The 20,546-nt window shown below is 41.5% G+C and overlaps 1 protein-coding gene across 2 annotated transcripts in view; it reads left to right on the forward strand.

Moving 5' to 3' along the window:
* The first annotated feature begins 271 nt into the window (after positions 1-271).
* PRTFDC1 (phosphoribosyl transferase domain containing 1) overlaps positions 272-20,546 on the forward strand; it is an 83,823-nt gene continuing 63,548 nt past the window's right edge. For both annotated transcript variants that reach the window (XM_014847418.3, XM_044762002.2), the window contains exons 1-3: positions 272-720; positions 8,990-9,096; positions 14,111-14,294. In XM_014847418.3, coding sequence (XP_014702904.2) covers positions 409-720; positions 8,990-9,096; positions 14,111-14,294 — 603 coding nt within the window. In that variant the 5' untranslated portion in view covers positions 272-408. The remainder of the gene's footprint in view (positions 721-8,989; positions 9,097-14,110; positions 14,295-20,546) is intronic.

Here is a 20,546-nt window from a genome sequence, read left to right on the forward strand (position 1 = left end):
GAAAGGTCCTATTTCAAAGTCCAGATCCTATCACCACGGGCACGGGCCAAGGTAAAAGCAATCGCACGGCTCTTTGAAACTCATGGCTTGGCGGTTCGAGGATTTTAAAAAACACATCCGGGATGGTTGCGTCCACAGCCGGACTTTGAGAACGTTCCATATCGAGGCTCGGTCACGGATTTACTTGGGATCAAGAGCGCAGAAGAATTAGCACGAAGGATTCAAGACATTGTCAGCGGGAAAGCCGGGACGACAGACTCAGGGAGGCAGGGCACCGGGGCACACTTTCTCTTCCTGCAAAGATCGAGCCGCGGGCAGCCTGCGGCTCCCGGGGCCCCGCGGGGTGCGGCGCAGGCGGCGGGGCTCCCGGCTCGCAGACGGGCGCGCAGCGGGCGGCGGCCGCCAGGGATGCGCCCGGGTGCCCCGGGCCTGCGCTCCGGTGGGGCGGGCGCCGCCCCGCAGCTGCTCCCCGCGCCGCCGGCCTGCGCTCGGGGCGCGCATCCCCGCATCCCCGCCCCGAGTCCCGACCGGGGGTGGGGCGCCGAGGCCGAGGCGCTGGAGTTGCGCCAGGCCCCCGGTCCGCGCCGCTTCCTAACCCCGGGGCGGGGCGGCCCAGCCCCTCCCAGGTCCTTCCCGCGTCCTGCTTTCTCGCCCGCTTTCCCCGGGAGAAACATGGCCGGGAGCAGTGAGGAGGCGCCAGACTACGGGCGAGGCGTGGTGGTAAATGCTAACTCCTGATTTCGGGCCCGAGTCGTGCGCTCCCGGCTCTCGCCTCCCCTCCCTTCTTGGCACGCTCCTTCTAGATTAAATGCCTGAAATGTATTCGGGTGAGAGAGCGGGCCTCTGCTTTGTTCCTCCCTCGCGGCGGGGATCGCATCCCTCCTCCCCTCCTGGCTCCCGGCTCCCTGCGCCCAATCTGATCCAACACTTAACGTCCCTTCGCCCGGTTTTCCCCCCTCCGCATCCCCAGCCCCCGTCCCCTCGCCCGCGGCCAAGAATCTGCTCCTCCAGCCTTAAGCTGGTGTAATGCTGGGTCCCCACTCCTGCTAGACACCAGGAGCCACCTCTGGGAGCCGGGGTAGGTCTGAGAAGACCCCCGCGTGCTACTCTTGTGGGGCTCCTTCCTTCTGTGCTTCCTCCTGACGACTCCAGCGCGGGCTTCAAGTTTTGTTTTCCAGAAGGATACTGAGGATTCTCCGGGGCAGCTAGGAAATAAAGTAGCTCCAGTGGACGGAGTTTGAGCTTTGAAACCTGCCCTGGGACCCTGTCTGTGAGACCTTTCCTAGTGCCTCTGAGTGTCAGTTTCCTTTTCAGCAAAAAGGAAACACAGCCTGCTGGGCCTGTTGGGCGAATTGGAGAGGATGTATGTAAAATATCTAGTACTGTGTCCAGATGGGAGGATATGGGATGATGGGTTCCCAGACCGGAGCCTCTTTATTCCCGGGATTCCCTCGAGGAGTCAACCAGAGGATAGCCATCTCTCAGTGTCCTGGAATCAAATCCAGTCTTGCCCTGTGGCCACCAGCTTCCACTCCCGGCTCCCTTCAGGAATGGTTTCTACGGAAGGTGGTGGTTATTACAGTGTCAGGTTTAATGGAAACTGGTGGGTGGGTCAACTTGCTACACTTTCAGCCTGTAATTCATAGATGATCTGTCTGAGATTATGAATGGACTGCTGGAGTAAGAGATTTGAGAAGGAAACACCTCACACGGAAACAGAACTGTTCAGATCGAAATGTGCTGCCCAGTCATTAATTTCACAGCGGGCCCTTTCCCTCTTAAAGGATGAGGAGTACGTTTAGCTATTTGTTGCACACACATTGACTGACCTGCTGGATTCCAGGCATTGTCCTAGGCTCTGGGACACAGCAGAGAACAAGACACAGCCTTGTCTTCATGGAGCTTCCATTCTAGAGAAGGGACGTAGGCAGTGTAACAGCAAATAAACAAAGATAATTTCAGAGAGTGACACGTGCAATGACAAGAGGGCCACAAGACAGACACTGATTGGAGGAGGGCTGGGGAGCACTTTTGCTCAAGTGGTCAGGATGGCCTCTTTGTTATGACGCTGAAGCCACAATCTGAAGGGGAAGCAAGAGGTGGCCATGGGATGACTGGGAAGAGAACTCTGAGATAGCGCATACCAAGTGCGAAGAAATCATTACATCCCGAGACGAGGTCATTACACACAACTTATGCTTTGAAAAACATCACTCCAGTTGCCATGGAAAGGATGGTCAGGCCCAGGGATGGAGTGAGTGGCAGGAGGATGAAAATGTAGAAAGGGAAATAAGTGCAATTCTGGACAAATTGAGTCAGTAGTACCTGCAGGGCCTGGCGGTCAGGATGCACTGTAGGCAACTTGAAATTCATACTGGAACTCAGGGGAGTGATTGGATAGACTTAGAAATCATCAGCAAGTAGAAAAGTATCTGATGCTTGGGAGTGGATAGGGATGCCCAGTGAAAACGGAAAGAAAATTCAAAACCACTGTGAAGGGTAAAAACCTGGAATGCCTCAAATGTGAGAGGCAGGGTGTCTAGGAGAAGCCTGATAAAGAAACCAAGAATGAGTAGCCGAGCAGGATAGAGCAGGCAGGGTGGTAGCTGCCTAGGGAACAGAGCTTTGTGGAGGGGGGTGAGGAGGCTAAGAGGTCATCAAGAGTGTCAGATGCTGCAGAAAGAGCAAAAAGTAGGATACAGATGGAAAAGAGGCCATTGTCTTGAACAGTTACAAAGCCACTAGTAGTGAGAATCTTTTAAACAACCATCCCATCAGTAGAATGGTTAAAATATGGTGCTACTACTTAATAGTGGATACTCTTAAAAAGGAATAAGTTAAATCTATATGACTAATACAGTAGCTAGTTTCTTACAATCTAAAAAGCAAATGATGGAACATTGTAAATAGCCCAATCTATTAGTGTCAAAAGAAGCCCTCTCAAAAGCAAGGTAATTTTGTGACAGACGGAGGGAGGTAGTGAAAGGGGCCACTGAGGTGGGAAATAATCAATGTATAATGGAGATAGTCCTGCATTTATGTCATTTTCTCTAGTAGAACTTGGGGTGATTAGATTAACCTCAGGTTGGATATAGGCAGGCAAGGCAAATTCAGAGTGAATTCAAGGTCTGGTGGAAGCCTGCTGCATCTAGGGTAGAGAAGAAAAGGAAAGCTCAGAGAGTAGGTACACTGGGGAAATAGAGAGCCCCCAAGGATGGGTTGCAAAAAATCAAAGGGAAATTTTAGTACCAGTAAAAAAGGGGGGCAGATAACAATAACAAGCATTTATTGAGCATTTATGTGGTTTTCCTGTATTATTCATTTAATCCTCACAAATCTTTGAGGTAGGTGTGTTATACTTCCTATTTACAAAGGGAGAAACAGGCACTGAGAGATTAAGTAAATCACCAAGGTCTCACAACCAGCAAATGGCCGAAGCAGGATTTGCAGCCCACTTTCAGTCACTATGCTACATAGGAAGCTGCGATTGCACGGAAGGATTTCAGAGGTGGGGCCGCTCCGGAGCATTGGACGTGGATAATATAGAATAAAGATGAAGTGGTTTGGTTTGAGGGGCCAGCCTGGTGGTGTAGTGGTTAAGTTTCCATGCTCTCCTTCAGAGTTCTGAGTTTCACAGGTTCAGATCCCGGGCACGGACCTACCACCGCTCATCAAGCCACGCTGTGATGGCACCCCACATAAAATAGAGGAAGATTGGCACAGATGTTAGCTCAGGGCCAATCTTCCTCACACACACAAAAAAAGATGAAGTGGTTTGGATTAAGGCAGGTGAAGGAACTACAAGATGGAGTAGCTAGTAGGATCATCCAGGCAGGCGTTGGAGTTGTCCAGAATGAGGTGGAGAAGAAAATTCTGAGTTGGTAGAAACTTGGTGATGAAGATGGCAAGGGGCATAGAGCTGGTGACTTAAGCATGAACGAGAAGTATAGTTTGTGCAAGAGAAGGGAATGTTAAGAGATTTAAGATGGCTCTTGTCTACAAATGGCTTTCAGCTGAACTGAGGAAGTAGGACATTAGTAGATTATTAGCAATAAATGGTAGCAAGTGCTAATTGCCAAATAAGAGATGTAGACCCCGCGTTCAGAAGCTTTGCTCAGGGTGGACTGGTCACTTGATGTGAAGCTGGTGAGGTCACCAGCCCCTGGTTGGTGCATCTTTGTTACTCTCAGGGAGAAATAAAGACCTTCTCTACCCATCTGGCCTTTTGGGATCACATTCTTAGATATGTTTTGTTTTTACCAAACCATTATTGAAAGAACCGTAGTTAGTACCTACACAGTGAGTTTGGTGGGGCTAAGGAGAAGAGACAAATTTAAAATGATGGATGTGTTTCTGTTATGGGTGGCTCTCCCTTTGCCCCTCAAAGAAATGTAGCAGTATTGGAGATAAGTGATCAGATAATCCATCTAATGCACAATTTTACTAGGCTGTAATGAGTTTCACTTTCTGGGTGCCAAGCCCCCCATAAAGAGGAAGGTATGTGTGATACAAAGCGTTATTTGGTGTCGAGTCCCCCTTCATTCCTCGGGTAGCAGAACCTGGGGCCCTTCTTTTAGGGAACCACTTCTACCCATTTTCTCAACCCCCATCACAGTGCGCCTCCTTCCCTGGGCCAGTGTTCGTGTGTGGGATTCCTGGAAGCAGAGCTGACGGATGAGGGGTAGACGTGAGCCTGAGCATTGGTTGCAGCCATGGTCACTGCCTGAAGGAGAGAGTGGGGCCCAGAGTGGGGGTCAGTGGCAGAGAGGAGCAGAGATCCACTTTTTATAAGTGTTTCCAAATTATTTTTCTCCCTGGGGGAAAAACCCTGAAAAATGATACAAGAAATATTCTCAGCAAAAAATTATTTTTAATGACTTAGAAAGAAGGTTTTCAATACATCTTCAGATGAGAAAAAGGAGAAGCCGAATGAGAGCTGGGATTTGGATGTTGTATAAAATGGCTCGGTTAATGTGTTTGTCACTTCCTTAGCTTGGCCATGTTTTGAGTCTTTGAACAGAGAAAGCATTGTTCTGAATAAACTTAGAGCATATTATCTGTGATACTGAAACTATTTAAAGACTTCTTGTTTGGATTTTTCAAAAGCAGATGAATAACGTAATTATCTACAGTTTGTAACAGCCTCCATTCCTTCAGGGTTAGGCCTTACCGACAGCGCAATCTGCATGCGCCCTTGAGGATTACAAAGGGCAAACCAGTGGTTCCTTTCACTCTAATTGTCGTTTATCTCAACAAGGAAAACTCACTGTTTCAGACTCATTGGAAATAAGGCCAGTTTGGATTATAGAAGAGTTTTAAAGAAATACGTTTCTCCTACTTTAAAGTTTGTCACTTTAACTAGGGTGATAAGACTTTAGCAAATAGGTTTGAGGCACTTCTTTAAATTAATTAAAACATACAATTTGTGAGTAAACTATTGATGTTTCAGTACATCTAAATGCTTCACATTTATTGTGTAAGTACTATAGACCAGATCCTGATATAAGAGTTTTATATCCGTTATCTATCTTATCTTATCTCTTTTTTTGTTGTTGGGTATTTTGGTGAGGAAGATTGGCCCTGAGCTAAAATCTGTTGCCGATCTTCCTCTTTTTGCTTGGAAGATTGTCACTGAGCTAACTTCCATGCCAATCTTCCTCTATTTTGTATGTGGATGCCACTGCAGTGGGGCTTGATGAGTGGTGTGTAGGTCTGTGCCTGGGATCCAAACCTGCAAACTCTGGGCCGCTGAAGCAGAGCACACAAACTTAACCGCTATACCACTGGGCTGGCCCCACTAAGTCCATATTTTTAACCATGACTCCATGCTGCCTGTGCACTACCGATTTGTGTAACAGTTTTTATCAATAGGTTTGTTTTATTTGTCACTTTCCTATCATCCTTTTTTTGGCATCACTTATTAGGCACTTATTATACATCAGGAACTCTGAGTACATTATCTATTCTGTCTCTTCCTCCTCACAGCAACTCTGTCCATAGGTTTTATTGTGTCTCATTTAAAGGAGAGGGATTCTTAGTCTCAGAAAGGATAAGTAATTTCCCTGATGTCACAGTTAGTAAGTGTCAGAGCTAAGCTTGAGAACATGGAGTGGGAAGTAGTCTCTGAGATTTGGCCAGAGCAGGGGACAGTAAAAGGATTTGCATGGTGGGAGAAAAAGGCTCAGAAGACCTCCAGTTAATGATGCCACCACCTGGAAGGACTCCAGGAAGTGGCGTGGGTAGTGTGTGTGGTCTGGAAGGGGAGCCGGAAAGTGCTGTGCCCTTGGGTGATCTCCCAGGGCCTGGTGCTGGTCAGGGTTCTTGTCTGGGCTTCACGTGCCCTGCCAGAGGATCTTCATGTACAGCTGGTGGCTCAGGCTCTGACCAGCCACTGTGGGGTCGCTGGTTACAGCAGGCCCAAGGAGTTTTCATGGGTAGGAGCCAGAGCTGCTCTCTGGAAATTCAACAGTTATGCCCAGCCAGTTTGCCGGTAGAGGCCAAGCCAATGAGATACTCTCCAAATATACAGATGACATGCACCATGTGGCTGTCAGTCTGTCCATGGTAGATATGCATTTCCAGAGCCTTGAACACTGGTGCTCTTTATCACAAGGAGACAAACCGAGAGGTGAGGCTGGAGTTCAGATAGTATCGGGTAGTTCGTAGATGGAGACCGTGTCATTCATTCATGCATTTAACATTTTTGAGCACATACCATATTCTAGGTCAGTGTTCTGAGCACTGGGGTTTCAATGGTGAATAAGGCAAAGTCTTTGCCAGAAGGAGCTAACGTTCTAGTGGGCGGAGACAAGACAAAGCACACACGCAGACATACATATGTCACATTCAGTGGGAATAATGCTATGGAGGAAAGTAAAGCTAGGTAAGAGGGATGCAGAGATGAGAGGGAAGAAAGGGGGTGCTATTTTATATAGATGGTCAGGGAAGGCCTCTTCGTGGAGGTGACATTTGAATGGAGACTTGAAGAAAGTGAAGCGTAAGCCGTGTTTCATATCTGAGGGAAGAGGATTGAAAGCAAAAGAAATATGTTCAAAGCTCTTGAGGCAGGAGCGTGCTTGGCACGTTCAAGGATCAACAAGGAGAACGGTGACTGAAGCAAAGTGAAGGAGTAAGAGGGTGCCTGGGATGAGTCTGAGAGGTAGACCCTCTGGGCCATGTTGAGAGGACTCTGGATTGTCCTCAGAGTGAAATGGGAAGCCCTTGAAAAAACATGAGCAGAAGACTTCCCAGATATGATGTGCATTTTTAAAGGAGCACTCCAGCTGCCATGTGGGGGGCAGAGGCCAAGGTGGAAGCAGGGAGGTGAGTATGGCAGCTATGGCATGGTCCCAGGAGAAACAATGGTGGCATGGACCGGGAGGAATCAGTGGAGATGCTGAGAGGTGGTCCTGGTTAAATTCTGAAGAAGTCGATGATAGGATTTGCTAATGGGTTGCAAGAGGGAATGAAAGAAAGGACTCAAAGACAACTCTGAGGTTTTGATCAGAGCAATGGAAAAATGAGCGTCCGTTACTGAGATACGGAAGGGATGCATTTGGGGGACATCCATGAGTTTGGTTGGCTGGCATCCCAGAACCCAGAACTAGGGTGGGAGTGAGTGGGGGCTGGACCATAAGTTGCCCTTCTCAAGCATGAGCAAAAGAGAGTTGGTTTGAGTCCTAGGTGAGGAGGAGAGTGGAAAGCAGGGGCATAGCCCAGCATTAAATGAAGTACAGATGGGTTCTAAAACAACAGACCAAGAGCCAGAGGCTTGAAGGGACAAGAGTCTTCTCAAGGAGCCTGATTGGGAGCCTTTGGGAAGACAGAGAGCTGCAAGGGGCACCAGGAGTTTGGGTGAGAAGATCAGAGAGCGCAAGCAGTCAGCAAGGCCTCCAGAAAGAAGTGGGGCCTGATCTGAGCTTCTGTGGAGGGAGCTGAGCTTGGGCTACAGAGGGAGGGGGGAAAGAGAGCGAGAGCATGTAGGTGTAAGACAGGCAAATAAACAGAACGCAGAGCTGGGAAGGATCACGACTTGACTGAGGAGCAATCTGAGGATGGGAAAGGCTGGGGGAGGGAACTGGGCTGGAAAATTAGGAGAGCTCTGCATTATGAAAGGCCTCGAAAGCTCAAGGCTGGGTAGAGGAGTCTGATGGAATTGTGCAGGAGTAATCAAAGCAGGGGGGACCTGCGACAGAGCTATGGTATAGCTTGAGCGCGTGACACTTTTGTGTTGCATCCTTTCTTGATCTGAAAGTAAAAGTAACTTGGTCTTCACCTTCATTTTCTCTCCCACCTCTTTACTATTCTAACCATAAAATTTATGCATCCAGCCTAAGCAAGATATCCATTAACCGAATTGGCCAATTTTCTGGAGCAACAGTTTCCCAATAGGACTGGCTTAAGTTCTCACCATAGTACATCTTTTTGAAGTCTTTGCTTTAATGACTAGACCACTCGGAAGTTTGGGTCTACACTAATCCCCAGAGGCATGTACTTTAGTAGGTAACTTTTCCCAGGCAGGTGAGGCACTTACAATGCATAGAAATGTAATAGTATATATAATAATATAATAATGTATTATGATACTGTCTATATTAATACAATCATAAGCATAATGTTACTTATGATAGATTCATGATAATATTCATAGTTTAGGTACAAATTATATATTTACATATATACACTCTACAAACAATGCTATAAGACATTAAGTTTCTATTTTATTGTGTGATGCCAAAAGTTAGGAACTGAATTCTCTGTTCCCTTCAGTACAAGATGTTTTATCAGGTTGTGTGAAACAAATTACATTGTCCCCACTGAGCTTTTCCTAGGTTGACAGAATATAACTTAATGCCATAGTGATTGTCAGACCTATTCTCTATATTCAATATTATTCTTTTTTCAAGTGTACTCTTTTTTTTGGTTTATTTATGTTTTAAAAATAAACTTCCAGTGAAAACTCTTGTAACCAAAATAATTTGATTTACAGATTAAGGACAATTGGCCAGGGTATGACTTGAATTTATTCACATACCCACAGCATTATTATGGAGATTTGGAATATGTCCTCTTACCTCGTGGCATCATTGTGGACAGGTGAGTGTCACTTCCTGTGTCAGTCTTAGGCCTGCGCTGGCTGGCCCTCTCTTGTGGGAATCATACAATACACTTTAGGACGCTATTCCTGTCTCTTTTATGTAGTGGAAGACAGAACTTTTATAGGACAGAGAATTTGGAATAAAATGAGTCTGTGCTTTAACTGAACTTTTTACCTGGACATTTGTTCAGGGAAAATGGGAAGAAGGATATACATATGTGAGGTATTACATTATAAGTAACAGCCTCAGGATAACAATGTCCTATACAAACTGATGAAAATGGGAGTGGGGAAAGCATTGCTCTTCACCCTATGACCTTTGTCTCAGGTTTTTCCGCAGACTCTTGAGTTAACCAAGGAGAGTTAAGAGGTAACCTTTGCCTTCAGAGGACACACCCCTAAAACCCGGGCTTTACCTGCAACTTGCCTTTATCTCGGATCACGTCATGTATCACAGGTCAGCCAGTCTGTGCACAATTATGTTTTCCAGCCAGTGGGAATGTTTTCGTAATAGGAGTATTTGCAGCTTAAAAATATCCGCACAGAACTATTTCTAGAATACTATTTCTAGTTCTTTCTGACCCGTCTACATAGATATCCTCTGGTTGCTTCCTAGCTGATTGGCTTTCCAAAAGCCAACATTTCTCTCCTGTTCTAAGCCCCTAAGTCACCGCTGTTTGTTCTTGGTTTTTAGAGGGTCTCCTCCAGTTCAGCTCTCCATAAGCATCAGGGTGTATAGGTCATACCCCTTTAACAAAACTGCCTTAATGCCCAGACTATTACCTTCCTATATACCTCTAATTTCTTATACAAAGGTCAAATACTTAAGCCTTCATGTTTATATGGAAAGCAAGCTTCATGGGTTTCACAGTCCACTCCCAGGAATCAGAGATTCTTCAGAGACCCAGAATCAGAGTGGAGGAGGCATTGAAGTGCAGGAGGAAATTGAGACTTTGGGCTCCCCACCCAACCCTTTTCCTTAAACCTTAGACTTCTGCCTCTGTCTTTTTAAATCTGTTATATTCTTCTGAGTTAAAATTTAACTTTATGAAATAGGTCTTCAGCCAAAGGAAAGTTTGAAAAACCCTACATGGTCGCTCTTCCCAGGATATTATCTTTCCATCAATTACTGTCTGTAAGCAAAAGAAAATGTCATTCTTTCACTCCAATTCTAAGATTTTCCATTGGATAAGACTAGCATATTGCACTTTCTCTCAAACTATATTATTAAAATAAGGTCTAGTTTGGGGTTTCTCATGGCCTAACATGGCTTTCCATGGAATACAAATTCTGATCCCCAGAGGGAAAAAGAGGTTCTGTGATCAAATAAACTTGGGAGATTTTGCAACTCCCAAATTGCTAAATCTTCCTGTTGATAAGTCATATTAAAGATATGGAAATTCCCGCAAAAAAAAAAAAAAGGAAAAGAAACCTCGACTTTAACAATTAAACCAACTTTTGTCTTTGTACTCAGTACACCTCTTAATAACTCTCAGAAGATTTTTCCCTTAATGCTAGTTTGGGGATCTCCTGGTTTAAACAAATTCCTGCTTTTCTCACATGAATTTTGTGACTTAAATTAATTGCATCCTGATCTAGTACATGATTGAGTCCTGGTAAGGTTACCTGAAGCCAGTTCCCTTTACAGGCGTCTTACCCAGTGAACTTATTAAAATGCATCTTCTTAAGCTTTATGTCCAGAAATTCTGATTCAGTGGTCTACAGTAGGGCCAGGAATGCCCATCCCCACCTTTAAGATGAATTTATTAATGTATAATTTACATACTACAAAATTCACCCACTGTAGGTAAATCATTCAATGATTTTTAGCCAATATTTATGGTTGGGCAACCATCACCACCATTGTTTTACAATATTTTTGTCATCCCCAAAAATGTGTTTGCTGTCAACCCCTACTTCTACCCCCAGCATCAGGCAATCACTAATCTGATTTCTTTCTTAATAACTTTGTCTTTTCTGAACATTTTATATAAATTAAATCATACAATATTTAATTATTGATTCACCAGCTGCTGGACATTTGGATTTCTAGTTTTCGACTATTACGAATAATGCCTCAATGAACGTTCACCTGTAAGTCTTTGTGTCGACTTATCTTGCTTTCTGTTGGATGGATTCCTTGGAGTGGCATTGAGTTTTATGGCAAGCTTAAGAAATTGCCAGTTATTTTCCAAAATGGCTGTACCATTTTACATTTCCACCAGCAGTGGATTGGAGATCCGGTTTCTCTGCATACTTGCCAACATTTAGTACTGTGTGTCCTTTTGTTGATAGCTATTCCAGTGGATGTATAAAGGTATCTCCTTGTGGTTTTAATTTGCATTTTCTTAATGATTAGTGTACTTGTTAGCTATTCATACATCTTCGGAGAGATGTCTAGTTAAGTCTTTCGCCAGTTTTTGAGTTGGGTTCTTTGTCTTCTTATTGAATTATAAGAGTTCTTTATATGTTCTGGATGTAAGTCCTTTATTAGATGTATGATTTGCAAATATTTTCCCCCAGTCTGTGGCTTGTCTTTTCATTTTCTTATTATATCTTTTGAGAAGAACGTTGGATGCTATATTCCATAAATGTCAGTTAGGTCCAGTTGGTCTATGGTATTGTTCACTTCAACAATATCCTTACTAGTTTTCTGCCTGCTGGATCTGACAATTACTGAGAAGGGTGTTGAAGTCTCCCACTGCAGCAGTGCATTCATCTATTTCTCTTTGCAGTTCTATCAGTTTTTTGATACCCTGTTAGGTGCATATACATTAAAGATTGCTATGTCTTTTTGGAGAATTGACCTCTTTATTATTATATAATGCCCCACTTTATTCCTGATAATTTCCTTGCTCTGAAGTCTGCTTTATCTGAAATTAATATGGCTACCCCAGATTTCTTTTGATTAGTGTTCTCATGGTATGTCCTTCTCCATCCCTTTACTTTTAATCTATATGTGTCCTCATATTTAAAGTGCATTCTTGTAGACAACATATGATTAGGTCTTGTTTTTTAATCCACTCTGACAGTCCCTGCCTTTTAATTGGTGTATTTAGACCATTCACATTTAAAGTGACTAGTGATATAGTTGGTTTAATATCTGTCATATTTGTAACTATTTCCTATTCATTGCCCTTTTTCTTTGTTTCTTTTTTTGTCTTCCACTTCGTGAAATGTCTCCCCCCACAATATGCAGCCTCTGATGGTGTGCAGTTTATTTTTCTTGTTTTTATTTTTAAGCTTCACTTATCAGGGTTCAGCCGTCTGTCTGCATAGCTTAGTCTTCAGCCTAAGATTGGTTGGAGATTGTACTCAACACCGGGAGCCAGTAAGGCTTCCACTCTCTGCTGATGAATGTGTGTGAGGGGTCTGGCAAACACATTTGACTTTCCAGCCTTCTTCAAATCTTCCTGGGCTTTCCTGCATTTCCTCTGCATGTGCTTACAGGCTCCGTCATCCAGGGATGTGTGGGTGGCTTGAGCCCACACTAGTCTCTGTTGTGCATATGCATAGCTTTTGGTCAACTTGGGATATGTGAAGAGGTTATTGTGTACCTCTCTCCCATGATTCTAACCTCCTGGAACTCCCTATCAAATCCCCAACTAGTATGCCAGTTAGTTGCTCAGACAAGACTGCCACTCCAGGATACTGGAGCCACTAGGCCTCTCTGTTCAGGTGCTACCAAGATGGCCATTTTAGGTGACAATGCTCCCAGTCAAGTGAGCTCCCTCTGGCAGTGCCCCACCGTGGTTGAACTACCTGGTTGAACAACAGGGCTGAAGGGGAGTTGAAGGGGTTGGGAGCATTCCTGGATAAGAATGCCGCAGACTTGTACTCTTTCTACCCTGTGTCCAGTGTTTTCATGAATAGATGATTCTCAGTTTGTTGTATGCCTTTGGTTGATTTCCAGACTGCTGAAATGGTTGTTTTTGACAGTTTTGTCCAACTTTGTAGTTGCTTTTTGTTGAGAGGATGTGTTAACCTCTTCAGTCCCTCAAGCTGGAAACAGATGTTCCTTTTATAGAATATCTGGCATGCTGATGTACATTTTTTGATGATCATATTTTGAAAAACGTTGTCTAAAACCATGGCTGCCATTTTATATGTATATGTCTATATGTGTGTATGCATATATACACACATATAAAAACATATATGAAATACATTATGTAATATATATTACATCTGTAGAACATATATAATGTTATATACATATATATTCAGATCATTCAGTTCATCTATTTTAAATCTAATTCTATTTGAAGTGCCAGTGGGAATTTTAAAAAAAAGTAGGCACCTTAGATCCTGCCTTTATTAAAGATTTTAATGTTGTATGGGTGTATGGGCAATGGACCTATGAGACAATTAGAAAAAATACAATGACAGTTCCAAATTAGGTATTGGGTGCCAGCGCAAGGCTGCATCATTGCATAATTCCAGGAAGCATCATTCACATTGTATTCCATGGAAATGGTGCCTACTAGAATGGTACTCTGGGGCACCTTTCACATAGGTAATGTGTTATCTTTGTCAAACATAAGACAAATGCTATTCTTTTGATATTTACTATGGGCTTGACTTTTCCTCCAGTCACCTGTAATGTGGCACGGTGGCGAATCATTCTCCATTTCCTTTTTCTCTGCTATAAAGTGAGCATAACATCACCAAATACCATCATAGCCTTGTTAAGCTTAACAACCAGGCTCTGTAGTGATAAAATAATAGCATTCATGGTCTTTGACATTGTATTTTACACCTTAATCATTTTTGTGACACAGAGGAGCAAAAATGTACTGTTGATGACGTGGTTATCAGAAATATGTTTCGAACACTCTCTCTTTGTCCAGCTGTAACAAAGCTTCTTTTTCTGTAGGGTTCTATCTCCCAAGCACTTCTACACATTCCCCTGCGTTATCTGATATGTGTAATACATCATGCATTTTTTTTGAAAGGAACAAAAATACTCGGAAGTAGTTATGCTTTAATATATCTTTTAATCCCTTCTTTCAGAATTGAGCGGCTGGCTAAGGATATTATGAAAGACTTAGGATATTGTGACATTCTGATCCTGTGTGTGCTTAAAGGAGGTTACAAGTTCTGTATGGATCTTGTCGAACACCTTAAGAACATCAGTCGAAATTCGGATAGATTTGTCTCTATGAAGGTTGATTTCATCAGGCTAAAAAGTTGCAGGGTAAGTTATTATTTATTCCATTTTCATTATATGATGTTTAGAATGACAATGTTATAAAATAAAAGAGTTAATAGGTTATGAAAATGAAGAATGTAATTTTTTTTAATTTGCAAGATACTTCAACCTGTAATTCAAACAATATTCTTTGGGGGGGGAACCCTTCTATCTATTCTCACATATATAGAAAGATGCTTCAGGAATGATTCATGCTTTCTTTTGTGGTTATAAAGCTGAGTGGTTGTTTCCTGGTGCCTAGCCTTGCAAATGAGTGTGTTAAGAATGAGTGTTAGGAAAGTGAACACTGACGCGTTTTCTGCTCTGGATGTCACTGTTGACCCTGGAGACCTGTGGGAGGGTGGCCAGCCCAGAGAGGAGAGTGGGTGCAGTCGTGGCCTGGAGGTAGAGAAGGGAAACCTGTAGGGACACAGAATTATCAAGTATGATGAGATAAGACCAGGGAGCCTCCAACAGAAGGCCCCTCCACCAGTCTATGCTGGGCTTTCTTGGCCACCACTGGGCAGACTTGAGGGAGATTCTTCTCCAAAGACTTCATCCCTTTAGTCTTTCCCTCTTGTCTCTGTGATGTTACCTTTTATGGTGGTTTTTGATTCTGTGTATAGTAAATCATTAAAACTAGCTTACTATTGAGTGAGGAACTGTTGGAGTCAAAACCATGCAAGTATTCTCATTGATTAAACTAGCTTGACACATTCACTCTTTGAATTTGTTTTCTATCGCTGTGATGACAAAATCACCACAAATTTAGTGGCTTAAACCAACACACATTTATCATCCTTCAGTTTCTCTAGGTCAGAAATCTGAGCATGGGTTCTCTGCTAAGAGTCTTCCCTGGCAGAAATCAGGGTTAACTGTGGCTTTGATCTCCTCTGAGGTTTGCAGATAAGTGAACTTTTCTGAGAAGACTGGTTGTTGGCAGAATTCAGTCCCATTTCCCTGCCCTCAACTCCTGGAGGCTGTCCTCACGTCTTTGCCTCATGGTCTCCTCCATGGGTGGGTCACAGCACGACTGGAGAACCTCTCCATTCACTGAGGGCCCAGTTGCCCTTTTAAGGACTCACCAGATTAGGTCACTTTCACCCAGGATAAGCTCCCATTTAAGGAACTCCAAGTCAATTGACTAGTCACCTAATCATGGGAGTGAATTCCCAGGATATTTACAAGTCTCACCTACACTCAAGTGCAGGAGATTATACAGGGTGTGTACACTGGGAGATGAGAATGAGTGAGGCATCTTAGAATCCCTCTCTTTCTGTGACCCAGTCGCCTCAACTCTAAAGAAGCTACCAAGTTATTTCTCATTTCTTAAGATACACTGTATGTTCCTGATGACCTCCTGGACCAGGAAGAAGCTGTTTTTTGCAGACGTCTTAACCTTAATTTACTGGTTTCATCTTCTCTTGAAAACTTTTTCTCTCTTTAGATTCCTTTCATCCTGGATTAAATAGCTGTGTTTCCTTCTTAGAAGATTTTTTTCTCATTTACTTGGGTCTGATCCTTACAGTATTTTTCCCCTGCAAGTGGCTTCTTAAAAATCTTTAAAACTCTTTTTAAAATTAAAGTCAGGTTTTTCGAGGTATGATTTACATGCAGTAGAATTCATCCATTTTAGTTTACAATTCTATAAGTTTTGACCATTGCATATGGTCATGTAAATCACCACAATCAAGATATAGAATAGTTCCTTACCACCAAAAAATGCCTTTGTGTCACTTCATGGTCAATTCTTTCCCCAACTTCTGGGTCCTGGCAATCACTGGTATGTTTTCTGTCCCTAGATTTTTGCTGTTTCCAGAATATCATATAATGTAACTATATACCACGTGACCTTAGTAAATCGGTAAATCTTAGCATAATTCATTTGAGATTCATCCATATTGTTGTGTGTACCAGTAGTTTATGTCTTCTTATTGTCAAGTGGGATTCTATTATATGACTATACCATAGTTTTTTAATCTGTTCATCAGCTGAAGGATATTTGGTTTGATTCCTTTTTGGAGCGATTACCAATACAGCTGCTATAAATATTTTCATTAATTTGTTTTGTTTTCTTATGTCTTCATTTCTCATGAGCAAATATCTAGGAACAAGATTGTTAGATCGTATGGTGAGTGTATATAAGAAATTGCCATACTGTTTTCCAAAGTAATTGAATAATTTGCATTCTCACCAGCAGTATTTGAGAGTTCTACTTGCTCCACATTTTCAACAGCACTTGCTATTTTGTCAGTTTTTCTTTATTGTACCCATTTGAATAGATGATGGTTTCTCATCGTAGTTTTTTTGGGGTTTTTTTGTTTTTTGAGGAAGATTAGCCGTGAGCTAACATCTGCCACCAATCCTCCTTTTACTGAGGAAGATTGGCCCTGAACTAACATCATGCCCATCTTCTCTGCTTTATATGTGGGATGCCTACCACAGCGTGGCTTGACAAGCAGTGCATAGGTCCACACCTGGTATCTGAACTGGTGAACCCTGGGCCACCGAAGCGGTACGTGCGAACTTAACCGCTGTGCCACCGGGCTGGCCCCTCTCATCATGGTTTTAACTTGCATTTCCCTAATGAATAATGATGTTGAGCATCCTTTCATTTGCTTCTTTGCTATTAAGAGAGCTTCTCTGACGAAGTGTTTGTTCAAATACCTTACCTATTTTTAAAATTGAATTATTTCCTTATGAGTTTTGAGAGTTCTTTATATATTTTGGCTATGAGTCCTTTATTAGATGTGTGTTTTGAATATATTTTCCAGTCAATGGGTTGTCTTTTCATTTTCATAACACTGCTTTTTTTTCCAAAGAGCATAATTTAAACATTTTTGTACAGTCCAATTTGCCAGATTTTTCTTGTGTTAGGATTATGCTTTTTGTGTATTTTATTAATCTTTGCCTAATTCAAAATCACAAAGATTTTCTCCTCTGTTTTCTTTGAGAAGTTTCATAGTTTAGGTTTAAATTTAGGAATATGATCTATATTGTGTTTTTTTTTTAATATGGTATAAAGTAGGGTCAAGATTTCTTTTTTTTCTTTTTTAATATGTGAATGTTTGATTGTTCTGGGATCGTTTGATAAAAAGGCTATCTTTTTCCACTGAATTGCCTTTGATCTTTCATTGAAAGTCAATTGACGATATACATGTAGGTCTATTTCTGAACACTCCCTCCAGTTCCATTCATCTATGTGCTTATCCTTCTGTCAATACCACACTTTTGATTACTGTCGCTGAATGGGAAGTGAGAATCAGGTAGTACGCATCCTCAACTTCGTTCTTCTTTTTCATAACTTTTAGCTATTCTAGTTCTTTGCCTTTCCATAAAATTTTAAAATCATGTTACTGATTTCTAAAAAGTAACCTGTTAGAATTTTTATTGAGATTGCTTTGAATCTTTAGATCAGTTTGGGGAGAATTGACATCTTAACACTATTTAGTCTTGCAATCAATGAACAAGGTATATGTGCCAATTCATTTAGGTCTTATTTAATATCAATATTTTCTAGTTTTCAAGAGTCAGATCTTAGACATATTTGGTTAGCTTTATACTTAAATATTTAATGTTTTTTGATGCTATTATGGTAAGCTTTTCTTTGAATTTCAGTTTTCAGTTGTTTATTGCTAGCTTATAGAAATACTATTGATTGTGTATATTGAATCCTATGACTTTTCAAAACTCTGTTATTAGTTCTAACAACTTTTTGTGTAGAATCTTTTGGACTTTTCTCTGAAGACAATCATTTCTTTTGTGAATAGAGATAGCTTTACTTCTTCCTTTTTAATTTGTACACTTTTTATTGCTTTTTTCTTGCCTTATCGCACTGGCTAGGACCTCCTGTACAGTTCTGAGTAGGAGTGGTGAAGGAACGCCTCCCTGCCTTGTTCTCAGTCAGTGTGATACACACCGCTGATTTTTCGAAGATGTTCTTCATCAAGTTAAGAAAGTTCCTTCTATTCCTAGTTTGCTAAGAGGCTTTTTTGTTTGTTTTTTAAATCATGAGTTAATGTTGAATATTTTCCAGTGCTTTTTCTGAAAATATTGATATGATGAATTACATTAATTGCTTTTTCTAATGTTGAACCATCTTTCCACTTGATCATGACTTATCTTTTTTCATATATTCATAGATTCAGTTTGCTAATATTTTTTGAGGATTTTTGCAGTTACATCCATGACGGATATTAAACCATAGTTTTCTTTGCTTGCAATGCCGTTTTCTGGTTCTGGTATCAAGATTATGTTGGTCTCATAAAATGAGTTGAGAAGTGTAGTTCCTCCTCATTTCTTTTCGAGAAGAATTAGTGTAGAATTGGTATTAATTCTTCCTTGAATATTTTGTAGGATTTACCAGTGAAACCATCTTGGCCTGGAGTTTTCTTTATCAGAATGATTTTAATTAGGAATTTGATCTCTTTAGTAGATACAGGACTATTCAGGTTATCTTCTTCAGTGATTTTTGATAGTTTGTGTCTGTAATAATTTGTCTACTTTATCTGAGTTTTCACATTTAGGGGCATAAAGTTGTTTATAATATCCCCTTATTGTCTTTTTACTGTCTGCAGGGTCTGTAGTGCCATCCCCTCTTTTATTCCTGCTATTATCAAATTGTATCTTCTTTTTTGTTTTTTCTTCACCACTGTACCTAGAGATTTGTCAATTTTTTTATCCTTTCAAAGAACCAGTTTATGACTTATTTGATTTTCTCTGTTGCCTTTCTGTTTTCAGTTCCATTGATTTATGCTCTTATCTTTATTGTTTCCTTTTTTCTTCTTGCTTTGGGTTTAATTGCTTTTATTTTCCCAGTTTCTTAAGATGGACGCTCAGTTCACAGATTTGAGAACTTTCGTTTTCTAGTATAAACATATAATGCTATAAAATTTCCTCTAAGTACTTCTTTAGTTGCATCCCCCAAATTTTGACATATTGTTTTCATTTTTATTCAATTCAAACTATTTTCTAATTTCCTTTATGACTTCCTCTTTCACGCATGGATTATTTGGGGATTTCCCAGAGATATTTCTGTATTATTCCTAGTTTAATTCTGTTGTAGAAACTATATTTTGTATGATTTCAATTATTTTCAATTTGTTGAGGCTTGTTTTATGGCCCAGAATATGGTCAATCTTGAGGAAACTAACAGCATTGTAACCTATGTCAGATTAAACACTACTGCTATCTCTTTCTAATGTTTCATGCTTTTTCCATTGCTCATTTCTCTAAACATCCTCTCTTTATTTTATTAATGTTTTAACCTAGAGGCACACATTCTAATACTTATATGCTGTATAACTCATTTTTAATGTGATGCTAGTTCAGAACAAACATTTGCATTTCTAAAACTCCAGTAACCTTGTGATTATTATTGCTCATCTAGACAGACATTTTCACATCAACACGTTTTTCCCGGGGATGAGGATGTGAGGGCTTCTATCTAAGCTTCTGATGAAAGGAAAGCAATGGCAGACTTTCAGTCTTCACCACCTTCATCCATTCTCACACACAGTATATTTAGCTTTTGTCCCACACTTCAATCCTGTAGGACCCATGGATGATTGTGGTGTCTCTTCTCTTCCCTTTTTACCAAATGTTCCTCCTCTTGTCTGTCACCAAGGTAACACAGATCATCTCCTGAGAGTTTATCTCACAGAAAAGCATACCTGCTCACTCAGGGCAAGCTTTTACCCTAATTAAATATCTTCATAAATGGATGGAAAAACCATATTCATTGTCTGCTTATAATACCTAAGCTGTCCTCATCCAGAGATGAATTAATTGCTGTGTCAGGTTAGGCTTGAGCTGACTATCCCTTTACATGCTTGAGCTCTTTCAACATTCCTGAGGACAGAGATCTATTAAAAAAGAAAAAACTAATAAACACCACCAAATAAGGGGAACAGGACTAGCTCATTTTCCTCTGACGGTGTTTGGTGCTTCTGCATACCTCTAAACCTATTCGTGGGGAGCAGACATCTCAAAAACATCTCAGCAGAAACAATGGCTGCTAAAGGGTTCTTTTTATTCCTTTAGAAATTACTGGAGGGTGATCAAGACTCTGTATACTGTTTTGGGTGCTGGTCAAAAGCATTGTGTAGTTTGACTCTCTCCTACCCTCTTGCTCTGTGATTCTTTTTAAATTTCTTTTTTGAGGAAAAAAGATGAAAGTTCAGTTTAGTCACAGGCAATGTTTCTCCTTGTCCCAGCCGCCAGTATTCATAAGTCACTTTAAGGGCTCTTTGCCCAGGA

Source organism: Equus asinus, chromosome 29 (genome assembly GCF_041296235.1).
Source record: "Equus asinus isolate D_3611 breed Donkey chromosome 29, EquAss-T2T_v2, whole genome shotgun sequence".
Classification (NCBI taxonomy): Eukaryota; Metazoa; Chordata; class Mammalia; order Perissodactyla; family Equidae; genus Equus; species Equus asinus.